The sequence below is a fragment of the Poecilia reticulata genome, chromosome 5 (assembly GCF_904066995.2).
Source record: "Poecilia reticulata chromosome 5, P_reticulata-male-v2, whole genome shotgun sequence".
Lineage (NCBI taxonomy): Eukaryota > Metazoa > Chordata > Actinopteri > Cyprinodontiformes > Poeciliidae > Poecilia > Poecilia reticulata.
In genome coordinates, this window is record NC_088834.1 from 19577345 (window position 1) to 19596595 (window position 19251).

Here is a 19251-nt window from a genome sequence, read left to right on the forward strand (position 1 = left end):
AATCTTTTCTTGTATATAATAAATATATATCAGTGATCATTTTCCAAGAAGTAGTAGCACTTCAGAAATTATTTTCATAGTGTGTATTGTCTTTGTTGTTGCTATTCATAAGATCTAGACACACAGAGTACAAGAAGATGTGTTTAAAGAAAGCATTTAATTAAGAACGTAAGAGCAAAGAAGAGAGAAACTAAAAAATATATATATATACAAAAAAAATTCTGAATAGTTGTTTCATGCCTTCTGTGTTTCCGTGTGCTTGTGGAAGATTGTATCTTAACTGAATAGTGTTACAACAGCATAATGAGACTCAGAAACATCGACGGTGACATTTTGTTTTATTTCTTGGTAAACTGTGTCGCAGCTGTGTTTGGTGATTCTACACAAACGTCTGGCTCGTAGCTTTAATCTGTGTGAACGTCTGCAGAGGACGTGCCTCTACCTCTACAAACACCTCCGCTTTTCCAGCCTTTTGCCTTTGCAAGACGGTAATTTACAATGTGCGTCAGTCAGGCTGGGTGTGTGTTTGTAACAAATTACCAGCAGATGGAAGTATAACACAGACGGGGTGGAAACCCAAACAAGAGAGGCATTACTCGTGACATCTTTGCGTATTTAACCCGGATTAATATGCATTTGCAAAACAACTGCTCAACTAAATCATTCTTTCGGTTTAAGAAAATCTATAATCTTTTCGTTAGTTCGGCTAGCCCAGCTTCCCAGAGTGAAAGTTGAAGACGTCAAAACGTTGTGCCGAACTCATGCATGACCTGTTTGACTTGGATCCACCTCAGTGGATCATGTTCAGGTCATTTGTATATGTTGGCTGCGAAAGGGAGCGATACAGACAGAGATCATAGAGATCGACTCCAGCAGGCCTATGTAAATACTGGCCTGTGTGGCTGCCCGTCCGATATGTCTGCACTGCAGTGTAGAAGAATTCATACCTCATTTAAAATCACAAATTGGAAAATAGAAGGTATGGTTTTATACATATTTATAAATAAAGATAGAGAAAGTTTTCCATTAACTTCCATTCAGCCGTCTTGAGTCAGAAGAACAATCTAACATTACAGCTGCAGGCCTATCTGGATATTTGTCTTCCAGCTAGAGAGTGAAATTTTTACCTTTTTTTGCCAAATATTGATCACTTTCCATTTCTGCCATTGAATTTTTGCCTGGACTTTGACTAGGCCATTCTAACACATGAACATGCTTCGATCTGAACTGCTGCATAGCCGTTCCAGTTGTCTCAGGCTCTTTCAGTCTTACCATCAAAGCCTGCCAAACTCCAAGTTCAAGCTGATAAATAAGATTGTCATGGTGTGATGCTGCCATCACTACTTTCCATAGTGAAAGGCGGAGTACATTCAGTGTAACAAGGTAAGTAAGTTTCCAAAAAATTAGGTGGCATCTGGAGGCAAACTGCACTAAATTTTTCACTTTTTGTTTGTAAAAAAAAACATCTAAACGCATTTATTATTTTCAGTCCAGTAAGAAAACTTTGTGATGGTCCGCCATATGAAATCTAAGTGAAATACACAAATGTGAAATGTGAGAAGATGTGTAAAAGTTCAAGGGATGTGAATACTTTAGCCTGCCACTGTAAAGATGGAGCTCTCCAGCATTTTACTGCTGCAGCCATGTGGCATATACGTAGACACATTTTTATGGCTGAAGTGTACTTTCCAGCTCGCTGTCTCAATGAACTATAAAACGACCGGATTACTCTTGACTTCTTCAGTAAAATTTATAGCATTATTCAACATCGCGCTGTTTTATTTTAAGAGGAACCTTAAAGAAAATCCCCAAACACGGCACATAAAAAAAACGACGGTGTCCTCTTTTGGGAAACGTTTCTTCTCTGCTTCAATTTGAGTGACTCGGATTTTTCACAGAACCGCTTGGTTTGTTTCCTGACAAAAAAAAAAAGAAAAAAAGAAAGAAAAACAATAGCATTTTTGTTTTTATATATAGTTGGAGTAAGTGAAAACACCATTCATCTGGTCTGTGTCATGACTGGAGCGAGCATTTCATGCGTCATCCTTTCATCCACAAGTGGAGGACCGTGATGGGCCTCCGCCCAGTTCTGGAGCAGCAGTGATGGGAGCCGGGTCAAAGTCCGGAGACTGGAGCCTGTGTGTGATTAAACACCGGCTAATAAAACACAAACTAATCAAAGATGTATTAGTGACGTCTGGTGCTTTCAACAAAACCAGTGATTAAACTTTTTCTTCAAATATGTGCAGCATGCTTCCATCCCTGATGTGCAACATGATTTGGACGTACATCATTACTCATCTTCTGCTCTCTCCTTCGCTGGTGCGCTCTCTCTTTCCCCTCCCTTTGCTTCGGAGCCAGATGGATTACCTCATCAATCAAAGTTCCCAGAATCCCGTCCTGCGTTTGTGTGTGCGTGCATCCCACCAGCGCTGTGTCTCTCATCAAAAAGGGAAGATGGTATGAAGCACTCGCTGCAGCCATTTCAGAAGTGGAATAAATGATATCCACAGCAATTATTTTATCACTCACATCTGCAAAAAAGTGGCTAATCTCTCCAGTGCACGAAAGCATTTTAAACTGTGGTTGAGAAGAATGCGCAAGAAAAATGTGTTGGGTGGAGTGTTACCATGGGCTTGTTTTTGAAGTTGAGAGAATACAAATAAAGTCACTATTACTCAAACAACTAAAGAGCGTTTGAGCACAGATTCTAAAAAAATAATACTTGAAAATTAAGCGTTGCACGCTAAAACAATGAAACATTTTGTACGTCTAGAAAAAACAAAAGGTGGATCTCTAGAAAAGTTTAACATTTATGATTTAGTTATAAGCTTGAGTTCATCCTGAGTTGCAAGTGCAAATTTAACGGACAATCTTTTTCTAGAAATTGATTGGACCGTGTCCAGCTGAACTGGCTAATAAGAAGAGAGAGCATTGTGTTCCCCATAGCTTCCATCTGAAGCCGTCCACACCACACTAATGCGAGAACGACGATTAAAAGCAGAGACGCAAGAGTCTGAGAACCTGCACAGCAGCAGAGCTGGGCGTTTTTTGAATGTATGGTAAGTCCTGTTGTCATAAAATGAATAGCAAGACATTTATGTATCTTCTCCATATGTTTGAGATCAGGAATGTTTCAGGTTTTGTTGAACGCCAACTAGAGTTTAAAGAACCAACAACATTTACTAAATCTTAAAAAAAAAAAAAAAGAAGGAATCTTTGACCAGTCTGAATATCTGTTTTGTACATAAATGTTTTTTTTTTCTTTTACTGAAAGAGGAAACTCAAAGAAGAAATTGTATTCAAAGCATATTATTTAGAATGCTCTGCTGGACTTTGAAATGCCCTGGATTTCTACTTTAAATTCAATCTTTATTAAAATGTAAAAATCAAATAGACAAATAAAAACAAGGGCATTCAATCAATTTTGAGTCAATAAAATCCAGAATAAACATACTTTTTTGGAGGACTCTAAATGCAACAGCAAAACATCTGCAGTTGAAACTCAGCAGGCCGCTGAGTTTTTACCATTATGTTTCTACTATTTAGAAAAATAAGTTCACAAGCAACACAAAACTGAATAACAATAAAATAAAAAGTCTTTCTGGCATTTTCACGTACTTTAAATTCTAAGACATTTTATTTGAGCCAGGCTAGTTTTTACAACTACAGCTGGATTTTTAGACATTTTGTTTTTAATTTAAAATATTTTTTATCACATTCTATTGTGTTTTTAAAAAGCTGCACATACTCTCTAATTTTGCTTTCCAGCAATCTCAGAATAGCTCAGTCAACAATGTCACCACTGAATTCGAAGATCTCTGACCTCTTGCCTTTAAAGTGCTGTACACTCTCTGCAAGTTTTTCTTTCTTTCTTTTTTTTTCTTCTTTTCTCGCTCCTCGAAAGGAACAATTATGGAGCAGGCAACGCTGATAACACCTAAGGAATTTGAAGCATGCACAAACAGCCCTTCCCCCATCCGCTTAGCTTCCCTCACTCCTTCCACCCCTGCCCACATCCCCTCTCCGTCCCCCCTTTCCTCCCACTCCATCACCAGCCTCTCGTCTCCCTCTTCAAACTCATATCTGTTGCACGGAAAACGTCCAGCTGGGAAATGTAAACCAATTCATTATAGCGGTGAAATTAAAACAAATAAGTAACCAAATGGAAGTAAATTGGGATGTATGTTTTTTTTATGATCTGTGGTGATTCATTGGAGTTGTTTATTTTGTCAGAAAAAAGTGAAAATATTTTATCAAGACACATTTTTCACTGACAGTCTGTTAATAACTTGCTGACAAGATAAGAATAAATCCACATAAAACATGTTGATTTGATAAATATGTGATTTGAAAATATATATATATATATATATATATATATATATATATATATATATATATATATATATATATATATATATATATATATATATATATATATATATATATATATATTTTTTTTTCCTGCCTTGTTTCCTTTCTTTCTTTCTTTCAGTTTTTCTTTTGCTTCTTTCTTTCTTTTCATGCCACAAATTAATCACAAAACAACACAGTTTTGGCTTCATAGCTCACCAACAACAACAACAACAAAAAACTTTGTTGAAAGTTGAACTATTGAAGATCTTACCCAGGTGAAAAAAAAGTATACTTTAGTATACTTTGAACATACTTAAATTTGTGAAAGTACACTTTAAATATACTAAATATTTAGTGTACTACCTATAAGTATATCTGAAGTATACTAAAAATTAGTATAAATTAGTACTTTAAACACACTTAAACATAATTGTACCAAAATACACTTTTAATATATTAAATAAAAGTATATTTTAAGTGAACAAAATATGAATGAATATGTATGAATTTTTAAGTGCCTTAATAATCTTTTGCTATTTCTTAAAATTACATACAATAAAAAAAGGATAATCATGATATAATTTCTAAGAAAGTACCCAATCCATTTTCAGATGTGTGATGTAAAACCAGGGCTGCACAGTGGCGCAGCTGGTAGAGCTGTTGCCTTGCAGCAAGAAGGTTCTGGGTTCGATTCCCGGCCTGGGGTCTTTCTGCATGGAGTTTGCATGTTCTCCCTGTGCATGCGTGGGTTTTCTCCGGGTACTCCGGTTTCCTCCCACAGTCCAAAAACATGACTGTCAGGTTAATTGGCCTCTCCAAATTGCCCCTAGGTATGAGTGTGTGTGTGCATGGTTGTGTGTCCTGTGTGTCTCTGTGTTGCCCTACGACAGACTGGCGACCTGTCCAGGGTGTACCCCGCCTCTCGCCCGAAACGTTAGCTGGAGATGGGCACCAGCAACCCTCCCGACCCCATTAAGGGACAAGGGTGCAAGAAAATGGGTGGATGGATGGATGGATGGATGATGTAAAACCTTATTATCAATAGCATTAGCTCCAGTTCATACTACAGACCAGATGGGCCGGCGGTATTGCACACTTTCATTTATTTAAAAAACGCCACATGGAGAAGAAAAAACGCAGGGAAGATAACAGACGCTGTTCAAATTCGCCATTTTTACTCGCATAATATTGCCTTCAAAGTAGAGAGGGCCTTGACAATAGTTACTAATTTTGGTAAATTCAAGCTGGTGACGTCCTATTCCGAGTTAGACGACAACACAACGGGACAACAACCGATGGAAATGAAGTGTGTGTCACAAAATGAGCCGGGGGGACAAAGGCTGCTAAGTGTTGCTAGCTGGTGGTAAGTTTGCTCATTAATTATCTTCATTTAATTATAAACAGTGCAGTAAAGATATATAACTTACGTTGGTTTCTTAAATAATTATTTTATCAATTTTATTGTGACTTGTATGATTATTACTATAGAAATCATTGATGTTATAACTGCATGGAGGCTGTTTGTTGCGACTTATACTTTAATTCATAAACTTAACCTGGTTTTAATTAAGCTCCATAAGACAAAGAGACTTTGATATTGTGAGGTTGTTGTTCTAACTCGTTCATCAATGATTTTATCTTCAACATATGTTTGCAGTCTAACTGAGCAAATGAAGATGAAAGAGGAAGCCAGAGAAATCAAGTGTTAGAAAACCTAAAGACTTTCCTGTCTCAGAAGAAGCTCTGACTCCACCAGATCACCAACCAGCTCTGAAGATGAACCTTCACATCGTCTTCATGATGTAAGTTTGTTTTTTCAATGAGGAGCTAGCTACATTTTCAACAACAAAAACTGGTGTGTTACCAACACTAAGTGCTTAATAAACATGATTTGATTTAAAGATAACTGGAAATAATTTATTTTTCATACATCTTTCTGCAGTCCTTTCATACATTGTATTTGTTGTTGACTTTCAGGGCCCTGTGATGGACTGGTGACCTGTCCAGGGTGAACCCTGCCTCTCATCTGATGGCTGCTGGAGATGGGCACCACCAGCCCCCCTCACCACCCTGCAAGGATCAGTGTGTTCAGATCATGGATGGAAAGATTTTAAGGCAGTTTGTCTCCTTAAGTCCACACTTAAAACAGCTTCATAGTTAATGCCAACATCAACTGATTCTATGACATTGTTGACTATTTTTTTTCTACTTCTAACATAAACAGGCAAATAAGACACCCAGAATTGTTTTTCCACCCCAGGCATTCGGTCCCAATCATCATCAGTTCTGATGATGTCACATACACAGCGAGTACAAAACGTCTTAATATTGTATTATTTTTTTATTTGCCATTTTTCTGTTCTCTTTAAATACAAATGCTTTCTCTGTTTAATTGCTCTATTGTTCTTTTTTGTAGGCTTCTGTAAGGTGCAGTGAATGAAAATGTTCTGTCATTGATCCTCACTTTATGTTTTATTGTCACACTTAAATTTTCATGTTCATGTGTTCACTTTTGATGTGTAAACTGATAATTTGTGTAAAGTTCATAAAGTTGTGAGTAAAATTGGACAATTTTAAAATGTCGGTAATAAAACAAAATATTTGAATTACCTTGGGCATCTTGTGTAATTAATCTTTCCATGTAATTGTAGCCTAAAACAATGTAAGTACTGTAGTGTAGTTATGCATGTCATTTACAAAATAGGTGCGTAGGAATAAAGACTTTCACGAGTAATTAAAACTGTAGTTTATTATCAATAGCAGGAAATCAAAAATAAAAATTAAGTGTAATTTAAATACATTACTAATATATTAATAGTATATTTCAAATATGTTTAAAGTATATTAAATATATATTTTTAATATAATTCTGAGACAGAATTATTACACTCAAAATATAATTAAATCAAAATATAATAATAAAGCTCTGAAATATGATATTTAAAAAGTACGCTTTAAGTACACTTGAAGTTGTTCCAAAAAAGTATGTATAGTATACTAAAATATACTATTAGTTGTTTAATACTATTTAAATACTACTAAAGTATACTAAGCACAAAATTAGTTGTTCCAAAATAGCACAGTTTAAGTACATTAATAAAAGTATACTAAAGTATGTTAAAATTTAGTATACTAAAGTATACTTTTTTTTCACCTGGGTATTCCCTGTATTTTTTCGTTGATCTATTATACAATATATCAATAAATTTGGGAGATTGCAGTTTTGATATTTCAAAATGCGTTAAATTTCAAGGGGGTTTGAAAACTTGAAATATACAATTGAAACCAGACATTTACATGCACCAAATAAAACCACATACATGTTTTTTTCCTCATTGTTTATAGTTAAATCTGACCACGCCTCTCTTGTTTTAAGTCCATGAGAATTACTCAAACTATTTCTATTTCCTAAATGCCAGAAAACTTAACACAGAATCTTTTTTTGTTGTTGAGATTTTTTTTCTAACTTTCCTTGATTTTAAAAGTTTACATACAGATGATCAGTGAAAACTATTAATCTATATGACTTGGCGTAAACCTTTTTGTTTTACATATATAAAAGTATACAGATATACAGTATATTTAAACGTTTGCAAAAAAAAAAAAACACACCCTGAAAAACCCCATGCCATCCACCAGGAATGCTTGACTGACTGCCTGATGACTGAGCATGTGCGTGTGTGTGTGTGTGTGTGTGTGTGTGTGGTCTGTTGGGTTTGTTCTGCAGACATGTTAAGTAACTGTTCTCACGTAAAGCATGCATGTACATCCATTTGTTTGCTTGTGCTTCTCTCTGACCACATTTTGTCATCTTGTAAAACAGGAATGCAGCTCACGCCAAAAGATTTCCCCACTTGCAGATGAGAGGAGACAGGATTTCAACCTTACATATATAACAACTTAAAAAAATTAAAAAAACACATGGAATACATTTTGAAAGTCTTGAGTTGCACTTTACACAACCATTACCCTGAAATGTAACTAAGAATGTTGCGAAACGAACGACAAGAGTAATCATCTCCAAATGCAGCTCATGTCCTACTGTTTTTGACTGCGAACAGCGGGGAAAGAAGCCGAATGCTTAAATGTCATTCTTTTAATTGATGTTTCCTTTCCTACGTTGCGCCCTCCTCCTCTGCTGTTGTTCTCCGGCTCTCGACCTTGAACCCTTCAGCCATGGCGACAATGACCAAGGCCCTCAGGCACACATAAACTCCCTGAACCCGTACGCACCATTCATAACCATTCTCCTCCCCACACACAAACTCCCCTTCCTCTGCTTTAATAATGGAGGTACACCCCCCACTGCATTGACACTGTTGCATAAGCATGTGTGTGCAAGTGTGTGGGAGATTGGGTGTGTTGGTTGTTAATGCAGGCGAAGGGTGGAACTTCCTTAACATGTGCTGCTGTCTTTAAATAGCTGTACGAATGAGGGCTTTGGCAAATTTGTTTTGTATTTTTGCACAAAACTTGCGCAAAAATAACTAGATTACAGCCTCCAGTATCAACGTTTCCGTACTTATCAAGAAAGGAAGGATCCTTTTCAGGTTTTTTTCAGACAAACCTTTGATTTACATAAAAAAAAAAAGTATTTTCCTTCCTTGTGTTAAATTAAAAAAAAAGAAGGAAGGAACACACAATATACTCACTAAACAATATCAGGAAATCCTCCACAAATGCAAAATCACACTTAAAAGCATGTGCATGCATAAAGCGAACCACAAAAACAACTTCATTACCCAGGAGGTAATAGGTATAAAGCCACAGGCCGGAACGCTCTTTGTGCATGGGTGGGGGCTGGGTTCCCTAGCAACAGGCCTGTTGATATCCAAACAATGTTCATGTCGTCAGAGTGTAGCTGGTCGGGCCAGACCGAGGTTCTGCTGAGTGAGACAATGTCACTGTGTGTTCCTGAATGCCAGCGAACGAAAAGACGCAGATAGGCCTCTTGACCGGAAGGCAGCGGGGCAGATGCAAAGTTCAAAGTGTCTATGTGACGCTTTGAACTTTGGCAGAGCGAGCATTTCATTTTTTAACTCCACAAAGTTTCCATGTACACTTACGGCGTTCATTTAGATCGCACAGAACGTTTCTATTAAATAACATCTTTGGATCTTTTTGAAGAAAAATGTTGATATATATATATATATATATATATATATATATATATATATATATATATATATATATATATAAAAAATTCCCTTCTCACCCTCCGCAGGTGGTCTGTTTCATCCTCTGAGCTCGGGTCCTCTACCAGAGGCCTGGGAGCTTGAGGGTTCTGCGCAGTATCTTGGCTGTGCCTAGAACTGCACATTTCTGGACTGAGATGTCTGATGTTGTTCCTGGGATCTGTTTGAGCCACTGCTCCAGTTTGGGGGTGACTGCCCCGAGGGCCCCGATGACCACAGGCACCACTGTGGTCTTCACCTTCCAGGTCTTTTCCAGTTCCTCCCTGAGGCCCTGGTACTTCTCCAATTTTTCATGCTCCTTTTTCCTGATGTTGTAGTCACTTGGTATTGCTACATCCACCACAACGGCTTTCCTCTGTTCTTTATCCACCACAACAATGTCCGGTTGGTTCGCCATTACCATATATATATACATACATAGTCCCAGTCAGCACTTTACATGCAGTCATCATTCTAGTTATATCTGTAAATTCTCCCTGTAAAGTTGCTTACAAACAATGTTCATAATAACAATAATAATAGCAGCAATTACAATTTTTTATTATTATTATAACATTGGGTGTAAATGTAGCCATTAAGCTTCAAACTATTCACCAGCAGCAATTTGTACCTCAGTCCCAAGCCGACTGCTCCCATCAGCAATAGTATCGTGAAAATATCTGAGTGCAAAAACAGGAACGGTATTCCAAACAATGGAAAATCAGTACATTTAAGTTTATGTTTGTAATTATTTGCTTATTATTATTATGATTATTATCATTCAGAATTCATTCTATGCACCATAAATTATATCAAGAGTTAGCATGATTTACAGATTGGGCAAGTGGATTATTCTGGAGTTGTAAAAAAACCAGGAGCTTTCTGTAGCCATCAACATGCAGCATGTGCAATTCAGGTTGGGTCTTTAATTCCTCTTTATCAGAACTGGAAGGTTTCATTAAATGAATTGGTTTCTTAAAGTGGGCCTCACTTTTTAACATAGTCCAAGCTTTTCTATGTATTAGGTCGAGGGCCTGGGCCATTCCCCAAGCTCAGTGTCAGTCGGATTTTTGTTTCCAAAATCAGTTCTGATATTTGATTTGGATCATTGTTCTGCTGCAACACCTGTCAATCTGAAAGCTGTGAACTGAGGTGAAGCTGAAGTTATTTGAAGGCAAAATTACATCCACTTTGTGCAAAGAACCAGTAGGAGTGAAACAAACCCCCAACTGGATGCTTCCTCTGTATTGTCCATTTCTCCAGAGAGAATTATGGCATGACTTCCTAAATGGAAATTTACAAATTTGAGCTTCATTACAATATATGTAAGACATGATACTATTTTTTTTAGAAATGTAGATACACTGTAGAAATCCAGAAAATGTCAGTTTTTAAGTAATAGAAGTGTTGGTGAATGCACTAGGAGATATACTGTAAACATACTAAATTATCTGTTTTGTCAGTAAATTTGACATAATAAAAAGTCGATTTTAGAGTTGATGGAAATGTTCATACTATCAATGGAAAATGTCCTGATAATTTTCTGTCAGAAAAGAATGATTTTAAACAACTTTTTCTTAAAGTGAATTGGTTCTTGTTGGGCACCTTCTCAGTCACTGCACACAGTGAAGCCAACATCTTCCAGTTCATGACACTGGTGTTTGTCAATTATTAATATTTATTCGGAGTATTTTCTGTCCTCGATGTGCGACAGTTTGATTGACTTTTCCAATTTTATTTATAAGAATGACTAAATGTCCAGTCAGACAACAAGAAGAACCTGAGAGATGTTTATCCAACATTAGTGGAAATGTACGCAGACACTTAGTCTGTTTCCATACTGTTTAAATGGTTTAACAAGTGGAACAAAATTACACTTTCAAACCTGAGTGCCAAATTTTTGTTTTACTTGTTTTACAATCATCACTCCTGAAAAAAAAAAGAAATCTTGCCTACAATGACTGCTTGTAAATTTCTGACTGGCACTGTAAGCAGCTTGCACTTTATAGGAATTCAGTGTGGCCAAGCAGCTGGAGAGATATCACAATATAGTCTGAGACTGTTTATCCATCCAACAGATGCCTCTTTTCTTTTTTTTTAAAAAAGGTGCCTTTTTACCACTGCTTTACTTATGGCAGCTCCACATGCTGTCAAAAAATAATTTTCACCCGCAGCATCTTCAGCCTGAAGTAAAATCCACGGAACAACTTGAACCAAAGGCAGAACTGTTGTTTTTGTTTCTAATTGAGTTTATAAGAAGGAGGCGTACAAGTTACTTCACAAGTGGTTTGTATTGATTGCTTTAAATGCCTCTGTTTCTTTCTGTTGCATTTTCATGTCAATTGCTGCCAGCAATAAAAATCCAAGAGATGTTTGAATACAGAAACGAAGCCAAAGTGGAAAATGAAGCAGTCCTGGGTACAAAGTGGGAGGCAGAATGTTGTGGTTTAGTACCTTCTCTGTGTGTCTCTGTGATTTAACAGGTTTCATCTGCGACCTTCAGAAGAAACTATTGGCATTAATGGTGGTACAGCTGCTGCCCTGATTGGATCAGGCTGTTCACTTCAGACCATTTATTAAAAATGTCTTCATTGGGAGCTGCGTTTAACTCAAACTGTTTAAGCACTCTGTTTTTCAGATTTGTTGTTCTTTTTTTTTTTTTTTTAAATGCCTTAAATGTTTGTCATAATCTAATTTGGTTATTGTTTTCAAGCCATTAAGAACAATAAAAATCGAGACGACAACAACAAATACAAAGCTGTTACTAAGCACAGAAAAAAGAAAAAGATTACAATATTAACTCTACAAACCAAATACTGCAACTGAATGATAAATGTCTAGGAACTAGACACGTTTCTGGGTGGAATGACCTGTAGATTTTGGTCACTCAGGAGGTTTTGTTGTTTTTCACATTTCAAATTTGAAGCAGAGATGGTGGCACTTCAAACAGTTCCTGCAAAATATATTTTTTAAATTTATCCTTTACTTTTTAATTAGTAATCTAGACATTATGCTTCCCTGGGGTATAAATACGATGCAACACAAAGACCCATTTCTCTTAGCAACTCTTCAAATTTTGAAATTCATGAGAACATATATGCGTGTTGATCTTCACAACTTTGGAAGCTCCCATTAGAAACACAATCAGAGTTTATCTTTCCAACAGGCAAAGTTTAGAGGGAGGAGACAAAAATCCCCCAAGCTTTAGAGAGCTGCTGCTGCTGCTGCTGCTGCTGCTGCTGCTGCTGCAAACATGACTGTTAGGCTAATTGGTTTCTCTAAATTGCCCTTAGGTATGAACGTTTGTGTGCATACTTGTTTGTTCTGAGCTGCTCTGTGTTGCCCTGTGATGGCCCATCAATATGTCAGGGATGTTCCCGCCTCTCCGACACGGGTTTACGTTTTAGAATTTTAATTAAATATACCTGCTTGTCTTAGCAGGGTCATGAGGACTGATACCTTTTTCTGATCATTGGCAAAAGATCACTTAACAACAGCTTTTACATTTACTCAGGTTACCTTTGTGCACCAAAACAAATAAAAGAAAAAAATATGTTAGTTTCCCTTACTCTATGTAGACTTTTCTTTAGCAGTTTCTTTTATTATTATTGTGTAATAATTTATTTTAAATGATCAACCTGCCGGGAGCCACAGGATAAGTGTTGCACATTCACCTGTATGATTCACATTATGTGCATATAAGTTTGTTAAAATAAGATCCAAAGCTTTTATAAAGAAATCATGAGAAAAGTCAGGAGGGGCAAGCCATTGATTTACAGGCACAAAACACCAGGAAGATCACTTGAAATAATGTTTTATGTGGTGAGATGCTGCATTCTTCTGTTAATCTAGCTGCTCATGTTGTCTTCTAAAAGTGGAGAATAAATATTTTTTTCAGAGGTGAAAGAGCACTATTATCTTTTTTTTTTTTTTTTAAGTAAAAGATGTTTGAAAAAGAAAAGTCTGGCCATTACCTTCATGCAATTCTACTCAGTTCTCATCTCCTCTGAGTGCTCTCTCTGGAATTTCTCCCGTTCAGCCTGATTTCTATGGCTTAATAGAAATCAATCAATCGACAAGCAGTTTCTGTGCTGTTTTTAGAATTGCAGTCTGTCCATATAGTGTTGTAGTTTGGTAATGGCAGTCTAGGAAGTGATCGAAGCCATTCAGCCTGTGCTGGCCGTGCTTCCAAATATGGAGCAATTAAAGTCGGAGTGAGAGGAATGTATTAAACATTTTATTGCTGGCAAAGATGGCCCTCTGGTTGTTTACACTGCACACAATTCCTGATAAGCTTCATTGAGTTGTCAGAGTCAAACATTAGAGATTGGTTAAAATTGAAAACTTCAGCACAGTCCAATCCTCCAGCAGGCAATCGTTTCTCAATAGCTAGGGGCCCAGACCCTATGTTTGGTTTTTACCAGGTTGGAATAAGATGCTATGTGGTAAAACCTGGGAGCTGCATAGTGAAAATATTGGCTGGGATTTGTCAGATGAGTTTGTGTTTTGGGGAGAGTGGGGGCTGGTTGCAGGAGGGGCTCGACCAGGACGCCACTACTGCAAGGACAGTCACTGTTGCTAATTGTTGTACAAGGTATTATTGTAATTCTTTTAAAGGAGCAACATGGGTCCAGGGGTGGATTTAAAATGTTGGTAATTGAATTTACATGCCCCTTTTTGTCAAGTTTATCACTGCCAAAGTCCCCTGGTGAGTGAGATAACACTGGACGGTGAATGAATCTGATCTAAAGGCCTCCTATGTAAGACCCCTAATGGAGGTGGGGAGCTGGAGCCCTGCAGGGGCCTCGGGGCCAGCAGCGGGGCCCCGTCCTGCAGCAGCAGCAGCAGCAGCTTCAGCTTCAGCTTCAGCAGCAGCAGCAGCAGCACCACTCGCAGTCTAGCAGCGGGACTCCAGGCTCTCACTTCCCCAGCTGCTGACGTCAGCTGGCAGCCTGGGCTGAGCTCGCCGCTCCGGACATAGCGCCGAGAAAAATGCTGCTCTCCGTACCGCCAAGGGCAGGAATCAACCCCTACAACGGCTACAACAGCAGAAACAGCAAAAAGGTAAACGCTTTCGGGCTTTTCACCCCCTTCGTTTTCGGCTTGTTCTCTACCCCCGCTCCTCCTCCTCCTCCTGCGGGGCAACAAACCCGCGTCCGTCGCGACAAAATAGGGAGCTTGTGACAGTGAGCTGCAGTGTCCTTGAGAAGCTAAACGCTCCGAATTCAACTTAAAGACTTGGTGGAGTGAATCCGCAGCCCGGAGAACGACCCCAGGTCCGCGGAGTGTCAAGCTGGGTTAGAGGGGGTTGGAGAGGGGGGACGGTGGGGGGGGTCTCTGCCGCTCGCTCCTGTCACGCTGGACGCCCGCTGTTGCTATTTTGTAGTATTTATATGTGTGGGTGCCACAGTGGGGATGTCGATATCGCTCTGCTCACTCGTTTGAGAAAGTCAATGGTGGAGAGCAACTTTTGCGGGGGTAACTGTACCGTGCTGGGATAGCGCGTCCGTGCCTGGATGTGTTTATGGAAGTGGGGGTAGGGAGAGAGAGGGGGCCGGCTGTGGGAGAACTTATTACAAAATCACGTCTGCCGCTACCTCCGTGGGCATTGAGACAGACATCTATATCTGCTGGTAAAATCAGCTCTTCATTGTCTCCGCTGCCGTGTAAGTTAGCGAAGTTTTTTTTTCTTTCTTTCTTTCTTTCTTTCTTTTTTTTTCCTCGTTTCCCATCTGAAAGCGGAATATGCCCCACCCCTCGAAAAATCCCACCAGACCATGATGACTACATTCCCAGAATTATGAATCGCGCTTTCGTGGTTATGTTCACTTTTGACAATGTGACTTTTTTTATGTAACATCGGGAAATATAAAGTGTTATATATAATTATGTAGCAAAAGCAAAACAGCCTCTGAAATATAAAATGTGTATGTCAGTTATATAGAACAATGTTTCTGTGTTTATTTTTGCATTTAAGAGCCTTATGCTGCTATAAACGTGGCCGGTCCTTGGATGCATGTGTTCCTGAACAGAATCCGACTTTGGAGGGCTTTTAATAAAAGCAGGCACCATTGTTGATAAAACCATGTGTTGTACAATTACATTTTTATAATTTACAGCTGAAAAGTAATGTCAGCCATATAAAACATTTTTTATTATTTTAACACTGTGGAGTCCTGCCTATTCCTGGTTCAATATTTGCAAATTCACACATTCTCAGATTTTTCTGTGGAACATAATTCCAAATTATTCTGAAAAAAAAAAGGCCTATATTTAGATTTTGTTATAGAACATTTCTAAAATAATTGAGAAATAAAAATACAGCTTGGGGAGTTGAAATACCAAGGCATAATGTGCACCAACACAGGTGCACCATTCATTTTTATTGCCGCTAATTGGCTGAACCTCCAAGAGCAGAGATAAGAAAGACCACAGATATTAGCTTCTGCAGGAGTGCCAAGATGGTTTGCACTGATTCTTATTAAGGTATATTTGCTGTTTGAATTATTAGAACAGATATTGCCGGATGTCAGCTATTTGTGATGAAGCTGTCTTCTCTTTATGCATTAGAAAATAAACTAATTTGTTCCTTTTTTTTAAAAGGGGGAGAAAACATTGCTTTTAGTAAACTGTCTTTAGGATCCTGTGATTACTGTGATGCGGACCAAATGTTGGATGAAATCACTGAATATGACTATAAAATGCAGTGTAATGCATGATGTAATACAATTTATTACACTTGGCCAAATGATTGGGATTTTTGTAGAAATCCAAGTGGTTCCGCCCTGTTCACTGACATTTAATAAGACAGTTAATCTCAATCACACACTTTTAGTTTAATGTTTATGTTTTCTGCTCTGTCCATCCATCAAATAGTCGCATGCTGGAGATTTGTACCTATTTTATAGTGTAGTGATGTCTGCCATTTGCATTTTTAACACTGTACATTAGACATGGTAATTACGAATTTTAAGTACAATAAATTACAGGTGCTTCTAGTTTGGTTTCAGCTTCTGAAGGGGCAGTGATGCATGCAATAAATTATCGGACAGTAATGATTCTGATGATGATGGTGATGATGATGATGATGATGATGATGATGATGATGATGATGATGATGATGATGATGATGATGATGATGATGATGATGATGATTGTGAGAGTTTTGAGACCAACTCTAGGAAATTGAACAATTAATGTACTTCTGATTCCATTGTCTCTTTTCACTAAAGCTTTATAGCAACTTTCTGCAGTTTGAGCTGTAATCTCTTATATTCCCTGCTAAAAGGAAATGATTTTTGGTCACACTTGTTTCTTTTGTTAGTGTTGCTACAGTGATCAGGTTGTAATAATAATAATAATAATAATAATAATAATAATAATAATAATAATAAATCTATCAATGTAATTTTTAGCAAAAGGCAAAACATTTTTGGAAAGTCACTCTCCTCAGAAAAATGTAATTAAGTGACAGAATTGATCAGACATTATCTGAATTTTTTCCAAAAATATTAAGAAATTAATTTTTCTTTGCATTTGCGAAATAGCATCCTTATTACCTCGCTTTCAGTCCGGTAATTAACACCATGGAAACACTTAATAAGAAGTAATATTTTGCTGCTTTCTCTTGACTTATCAAACCAATTTGATACTGTAAATAACACGTTATTGAGGCAGAGACTAACCAGCTTTCAGATCCCACTGTTGACTTATTTCATAATTATCTTTCACAAAGAACACCGTGTCCACTTTCAGTTTCACTTCCAGTTCAATTTATTTAACTAATGATGTCCGTCAAAGTTTTGTCTTAGGACTGTTCCTTTCATTTTCCTTTTCAAAAAATATGGACAGTAACGTTACTAGCGCATTTTCTCGTTTTTATGGTAAGGATGCCGTATTATTTTTTAAAAAGTATTGAAATACGCTGCATCCCACACCAGGAATTTCTTTCCGAATGACCTTAAGGTCAGTGACAACAGCCTCTATAAATTATCCACGTTTAAACATTAAATATATAAATATGAAATATGTTCATATGCACCTTGAACTCTGACTTGCTCTTTCACAAGTGTAGCCTTGATATTAAAATAGTTTCAATTGGTTCAAAATCAACATCCCTTTATTGATTGCTCTTATTTTCACAGCTTAGATACTGTGTAGAAATAATAAAAGCCTAACTACTAAAAGATTTACATATTAGTAACAAAACTACACAGATTTACATGAAACATTATAAATATCAATGATGCAAGTTTTTTCCTTTTCTCCCACCTTTGAATTTCTCATGTGAAAATGTACAAACCAGGTTTTTGTGACATGGTTCTTATGAGGGTCTTTGTTGGTTTGCAGCTGCTCAGTTTTCTTACGTCTTGGGTTGGCTCTGGCTGCAGTGCCTGTGTTTGTGTGGTCATCATCCCTGTGGACAATAATTTAATTAAACATGGCGTATGGTGACCTTCCATTCAGCGGATCCATAGCAAGTCAGCTTCCCCCGGTGCTTTCTGCTCTCTGTCTGCTCCTGCGATCTCCTGGACTTTGAGAGGCATTTTAAAAATGTATACTGGCATATTGTCTTCCTTTGATCCTCGGCGTCATTTGGCTCCTCATCCTCACAAATCTGATGTCAACATTTGTGCCAGTCTGTGGAAAACCAAGTCGTCTTTTTTTGCACAATTCAAGTTTTGTGAGTTATTTATTTTCTATATCACATATTAGACTTTAACTGAATTTGAATCTTTGATACTTTAGTATTCACTTGAGCTTGTACCACAACAGACAGTGATGCTGCTTATAAAGGAAGTCAGATTTATATATGAGAGCACTTGCAGTTCTATCACTTGATTTGTCCATATTCTACTCAACAAACATACAAAAATAAATGTTGCATTTTAGTTTACGTTAAATATGAATGTGCAGGAACCTTTTGAGAAATTAAGCCTTTTAATCCAGTTCCTATTCTTTTGTGTTTTTGTGTAGCAGGAACTGAGTTTGTTTATTCCTTATCACTGCTTTTACACAGTCATGCTTTAAAGTCATAGTTTTCCTACCACAACATGAACAACTATCTAAGGTGGTTTAAATCATCCAGATGTGAGCCTTTATTGATTAGTTGAACAAGTCGGCTGCTCACAAATCAAAATCAGTGTTTATTTTCTCTGACCAACTGGTTCCTATGCCAATGAAGGAGAGTTTTTCACAATTACCAAAGTGAAACAGAACAAACCGTAGAGCGGTGAATCATGTGAAATCATGTTTTTCTTTCTTTTTTCTTTTTGTTTTTTAGACTTGAGTGGAATTGAAGAAATGCTTGAATTTTAAATACGGTATGCAAAGAAATAAAAAGGAACCACCTGTAGCAGAGATATAAAAAAATAAAAACTATCAATAGATTGGGGAGACAAAAGACTAAGTGAAATGATTCAGTGAACTCAGGCCTGAAGCAACACCCACTTCTTTTTTTAATTCAATTCAGAAATGAATGATTCCCAGTTGTGTTTGTTGATATGGACAGTATGGCCCACTGCCCAAGGCGACGCTCAGTCAGGGGGCAAACCGAAAAATGTTATATGTCAATTACTCTGCATGGTATTGGTTAATGCACATAGCCATAGAAATAGATTACTCTTTGTGGGTAAGGTTGTTCTATACTCAGCTGAAACTAGAACAACCTGTTAGACTTTCAGCTGTTTTTGTTTATCCTGAGCTTGAGTAACGGTTC

The 19251-nt window shown here is 37.4% G+C and overlaps 1 protein-coding gene and 1 long non-coding RNA gene across 3 annotated transcripts in view; both read left to right on the forward strand.

The window, feature by feature from the left end:
• Positions 1-5504: 5504 nt before the first annotated feature.
• On the forward strand, positions 5505-6477 carry LOC145551573 (uncharacterized). The gene is made up of 2 exons (XR_014087442.1): positions 5505-6161; positions 6337-6477. It is a non-coding gene; the product is annotated as an uncharacterized LOC145551573 (long non-coding RNA).
• Positions 6478-14115: 7638 nt separating this feature from the next.
• LOC103465343 (RNA-binding motif, single-stranded-interacting protein 2-like) overlaps positions 14116-19251 on the forward strand; it is a 40657-nt gene continuing 35521 nt past the window's right edge. Inside the window, exon 1 of one of the 2 annotated variants that reach the window (XM_008410069.3) lies at positions 14116-14597. In XM_008410069.3, the coding sequence (XP_008408291.1) occupies positions 14526-14597 (72 nt within the window). In that variant the 5' untranslated portion in view covers positions 14116-14525. Of the gene's footprint in view, positions 14598-14897; positions 15200-19251 lie in introns of those variants that run through there. The other variant, XM_008410070.3, reaches the window with a different exon arrangement.